Source organism: Gymnoscopelus braueri (assembly GCF_963280865.1).
Source record: "Gymnoscopelus braueri genome assembly, chromosome: 22".
NCBI classification, from domain to species: Eukaryota; Metazoa; Chordata; class Actinopteri; order Myctophiformes; family Myctophidae; genus Gymnoscopelus; species Gymnoscopelus braueri.
This window is the reverse complement of record NC_137624.1, coordinates 43841525-43847031: the sequence shown is the minus strand read 5'-3', so window position 1 is coordinate 43847031 and position 5507 is coordinate 43841525. Positions and strand designations below refer to the sequence as shown.

General features: G+C 40.5%; 1 protein-coding gene across 1 annotated transcript; it reads right to left on the bottom strand.

Annotated features, from left to right (window-relative positions):
• Nucleotides 1-305: 305 nt before the first annotated feature.
• Nucleotides 306-4894, bottom strand: LOC308079066 (solute carrier family 22 member 4-like; the record flags this gene model as incomplete). The annotated part of the gene is made up of 6 exons (XM_080420404.1): nt 306-441; nt 1347-1518; nt 2207-2361; nt 3797-3900; nt 4032-4214; nt 4688-4894. The coding sequence occupies 6 exons, from the start codon at nt 4892-4894 to the stop codon at nt 306-308; spliced, it is 957 nt and encodes a 318-aa protein (XP_080276530.1).
• Between the last annotated feature and the right edge of the window lie 613 nt (nt 4895-5507).

Below are 5507 nucleotides of genomic sequence, written 5' to 3'. Positions count from 1 at the left end.
ATAATGTTAGATGTAGCAGGGCCCTTTATACTGTGTTTATTAGGCTTCATGTCTTGCACTCCAAAACGTCTGTGCACAATGATTTCTGAAGTGTTTTTGGTGACTCTTTGGTGACACCTCTGTTAGAAATGTGATTCCCAGTGTTGGGGCCAGAAAATTGGGATTACAAATAGTATTTTATAGTGTTTAGGGAAGTGTTCACACAACACATGTATGTGGAATGGTTATTGTGAAAAATATGCAAGTGAAGAATTATATATATTAGAAATAAATGTAATTGAAAAGGTTAAACAGTAAAGTTAAAGTCAACTTACATCATAACCTTCAAGGATGACCTTTGGAGCCTCTACGTTGTTCTTCTTAGCAGCTTCTCTCAGTACGGCCTCAGCCTCCTCTATTCTTCCCTGGGCGATCAGCCACCGAGGAGACTCTGGGATGAACCTGCCTCGCAGGTAGGAGAGAGAAGGTCCACGCTTTGGTTATGGAACACAGTAGAGAGAGGTTCACGCTCAAACAGTCGGTAGGGCTTTACCTCAAAAGCAATTCATGGTCCCATACAGGTGATTACAGCGAACAGAAAATATCATCCTTTTAAAATGTAATAATTTTAAGAGAAAAAGGTGTCTCCAATAAAACTAAAATAACCTTCAAATCTTAAAATGTTGCGTTATAATTTAGTCATTAAGCAGATGCTCTTATCCAGAGGAAGTGTGTATGCAGTTTCAATGTAGTGCTTCAAAGAAGGATACCAGTTAAACGTGACTGATATTGTACTTCTAACGCGTGAGGGGACCGTGTTTTCTTTTTAAATTCATTCTTTTCATTTTGTCTGTAATAATTATTTTGGAAAATGAACAAATAAAATAAAATAAATTAAAAGTAAGTCATTGAAAAAACACAGAACCAAGGTCACCAGAACCAAGGACGGGTGTTTTCAATGAATCCATCATGGTTAGAATGGAGTTACAATGGGTTTGTATAGGAAGGGGGCGTGTCAGATAAAATGAACATCAAGTACAGTATCTAAATACTGAATCAAGCAACTTCAAGGGTGCTCACAAAAGCCTGAGTAGACGTAAAAATGACCCCATACATGTTTGAAAGTGAAATATCCCTTTAAGGATTCAGTACCTGTTATTTTTCTCCTGTAAAATGAAATAAAATGTTATAGAATAAATAAAAGAAAAACCCTTGAGAATTTGAATTCATAAAAGAATGAAAGAAACTATTAGCATCTATACTACAGTGAGCTGTCACAGGTAATAGTGATAATATTAAGTCCCCAATATTATGAGTAAAAAAAATGGCTCAGTAGTGATGGTTCTTCTACAATGACTGCAACTCACCACCAGAGGGGTGTGTAGAGCAGGGCAGGCAGAGATATAGCCAGCAGAAGATACTTCCAGTCCCTTATGAAATAAGCAAAGAGAGGCAGCATCATGTAGCCAGAAGTAAAGAACAGATTCATTCCCAGGGTCAAAAACAGGACACGTACGTTTCCTGTCAAGATCTCAGTACCTGGAGAGAAACAGAGGGAGAGAAATGCACCAAAATAAAACACGTTTATGGGCTAAAGCTCCTCCGTTCCACAGATTTCCATAAACCTAGACACTGTATTTTGCAATAATATCGATACGCACAGTATGTCTAATGTATAATTTCATTGCATTCCTAATGCTGGAGTCGCAGGCCGGAAATAGCAGATCTACAAGCTACCGTGCCGTGTTGTGAGCTTGTTGATCAGTTATTTTCAGCCATGACTCCATCGCACAACAAAGTATAAATCAGGCTTAAAGGGAAAGACCACTCATTTTCATTATTGAACTATGTCTTTAATACACCTTAGAGCTGTGTGGAAATATGAAAAAAGTCCTCCCCCCCTCCTTCTGTGTTACCTAAAAAAGGATAATTGATTGATGTCATGTGATCAGTGACAAACGCAGGGTGTACTTTTGGCTCCGCCCCCTCAGCCAAAAGTACACCCTGCGTATGTCACTGATCACATGACCTCAATCAATTATCCAGCTCTAGGCAATATAGAAGGGGGCGGGGGGGCTTTTTTCTTATTTCCACACAACAGCTCTAAGGTGAATTAAAGACATAGTTCAATGTTGAAAATGAGTGGTCTTCCCCTTTGAATAGTAGGCTACATGTTACATTCAGCACATTCCCATCCATTATCAACATGTGAGTAGTTGTTGCATACCTAAGACAAAAGCAGCAATGTGGTTGGAGTTCTGTCCCAAAGCAACGATGAAGAAGAGGATAGAGAACACCGTCCACGAGGGAGAGAAGATTTGGACAAAGGTAAAAAGTGTCTGGACTGCCATGGTTACAAACATAACAGGCTTTCTTCCAAACCTTAAAAAAAAGAAAAGGAGACTAAATTAGACCAACATGCCAACAACTTCTAGCCAACACGTGTTCTGTTTCTCTTTCCTTAGCAATTTACATGTCAGCAGTGGTGGAAAAAGTACTCAAATGTTTTACTTAAGTACAAGCAGCAATGCCACAATATAAAAATACTCTGTTACAAGTAAAAGGCCTGTGTTCAAAATGTTACTTGAGTTAATACTTAAAAGTACACAAGTATTGGCATCAAAATATCCTTAAAGTACCAAAAGTAAAAGTACTAATATGTTTGAAAATAGCAGATCTACAATTTGCAGATCTACAATTTGCCGATCTACAAGCTCACAACGCGTCGCGATGCGACGCGTTGTGAGCTTGTAGATCGGCAATTTTCAAATAGCCTAGGTATAAAACAGGGCCAAAGTGGTTAATGTATGTTTTATATAATCCTTTATATCTGCAAAGTAACTAGTAAATAAAGTTTTCAAATAATTGTAGTGGAGTACAAGGACTATATTTGCCTCTGAGATATAGTGGAGTAGAGGTATGGTATTGAATATTGGAAATATAGTAAAGTAAAAATACCTCAAAAGTGTACTTAAGTACAGTACTTGAGTAAATATACTTAGCTACTTTCCACCTCTGCATGTTAGACATTTTGCAGATGCGCATATCTAGGCGGACAACTTACAAAGTGCAAGATCAGAGTAAATGGCTGGAACCCTAGTCAACAAATTTCAGGGTCAATGATCACACAAATAGAGTACAAAGAAAAACAATGAAGTGCTACATAGTAAGAAGACAGGTGAGGTAAACATTAGAATCTGTGGACAAGCAAACCACATACTAAATGTTGTTACGTTATGTGCACAATAATAACCAACATACATCTGGATCATTTAATCAAAAGAGGCCTTTGAGCAGTTATAACAATAAAAAAAAAAGTTTGTCATTCTACTAAAACATTATCTAGAGGTGGTACTTTCACCCAACATACACGTTCACAGATAAAATAAGTTCTCTTATTTTTAATAGGCCAGCCATACACATCTGGACAAAGGGTCAAACTGTTAGTTATTATTGGTGGATTATAAACCAGATAGACCAATGATAACACAGGTTAACTGACTATCCTGAAGGTCAAAGGGTGCAGTCACATGACCATGAATCCTTATGTCATACATGGGCAGTGGAGGACAGTAACGGTGTACATGTACTTGAGTACTGCACTTAAGTACATTTTATGAGTAGTATCTTTTTTTGTACTTCTTTGATTACTTTCACTCCACTATACATTTCAAAGACAAATATTTTACTTTTGACTCCACTGCAACTCTAGGAAGGCTGTGAAGTACTCATTAATTTCAGGCCATTTCCCCACAAGCCTGAAGAGACGGAGCGTCATGGGTCATTACTAAATAATCATGCCATGGGTTTCAAATACCTGTCTGAGATCTGTCCAGAGAAGAAGCATCCACACAGAACTCCCAGGAAGTACACTGAGGAGGTGAACGGTTGTTTCCACTGGTTGCTGCATACCAGGTCAAACTGCAGGTTGAGAATTTACAGGAAAGAAAGATTGACACTTCCGGCACCTTTGGTTAAAATAAATTTGTATTCACTAAAGTTATGGATTGTGTAGCATTAACTTGAAATTGTAAACACACGCACGCACTGACCTCCGTGACGATGGTGGACTGGTAGATGTCTTGGCTGTAGCTCCATCCGTCCACACAGCTCTCCTGTCTCAGTTCAGTGAGGTTCACGTCCCGACCGGGGATGTAGCCCAGAGCAGACAGGTTCCTGACCTCGTCCAGTCTGTACCGGTGGCATCGGCTCTGCTCCTCCTGTCCGTTCACCACCTTGTCAAATATAATAACCTCTATTACAGTGCAATAAGCCGTATGTATGGTATGTATGGGGACTAGGGATGAACCCATATGGAAATCCTGGCCCCCTACCGATACCCATGTTTATAAATAACAATTTGACCGATAACAGATAGCCCATACCGATGTATATTAACGTTTGGAAACATGTCGTAAAGCATTGGTTCTCAAAGTCCCCCCAGGGGTCCTTAGGGCGGGTACCAGGGGGTCCCCAGCATAATTAGTTAATAAAGCATTACAATAATTTTAACCCCTTTATCCATATTGTATACTTTTAAAGCGAAGATTTGTACTCAAATCTCTGCTTCTGGGGATCCATGGAACAAAATATTTTTGAGATGGGGGTCCGCGGCCAAATACAGTACATATCATTTTGGGGGTCCTTGACATGAAAAACTTTGAGAACCACTGTCGTAAAGAACAAAACACTGGCGTCAGGTGCTCACCTCTACTGGGATGATGGCCTTGCGCCACTCTGCAGTTAGGTTGACATCTGGAACCAGGCAGTGGTGGCGGGGGGTGTCAGCCAGGAAGATGACAGAGAACGCACTGAGGCCATTGGGAACGGTGCTGGCACAGAGCAGGAAGAACACGATCTGCTGGAAGCGTCCCCACTGTCCAAGGAAGGCTGTGGTCTCCTCGTAGTCCTTCATGGCCAAAGACGCATTGGTCTCCTGGTAGTCCTTCATGGCCAAAGACCCAGGAGTCTGAGAATCAAGAGAATCAAGATGCAAGACTCTCCTCTTCTGGCAGACTCTAAATACCTCATCAAGTCAGGTGATGTGTCAGACACGTCCAGGTCCCATGAAATACAATTGGACATGGTACAAGCAGCCTGAGGCATGAGAACGGACCCCAAGGGCACTCGTTTAAAGTTAATTACTAAAATAAAGCACTTTTCTGACACCTCTCTGACAGTCCCCGTGTTATCCTCTAACTCTGTTGCCTAACCAGGAGTAAACACAACAGGCCTGACACCGTCACCGTGCAGGGATGAGATGAGATGTCAAGACGTGACCTATGCCACGTATTATGTTAAAGACTAGTAAAGGAAAACAAAGAAACCAGTAAACAAACCTAATCTAAAAAAAAAATCTAAACACCTAATGCCTGATTCATACTTAGTTGTGTGCATCATGGCACACAGAACATAGCAGATCTACAATCTCACAACGTGCCACGATGCAACCAACACATTGGTTGCATCGTGGATGCGACCAACACGGTGTTCACTTGTAGATCTGCTATTTCATAGTACATCAGGCT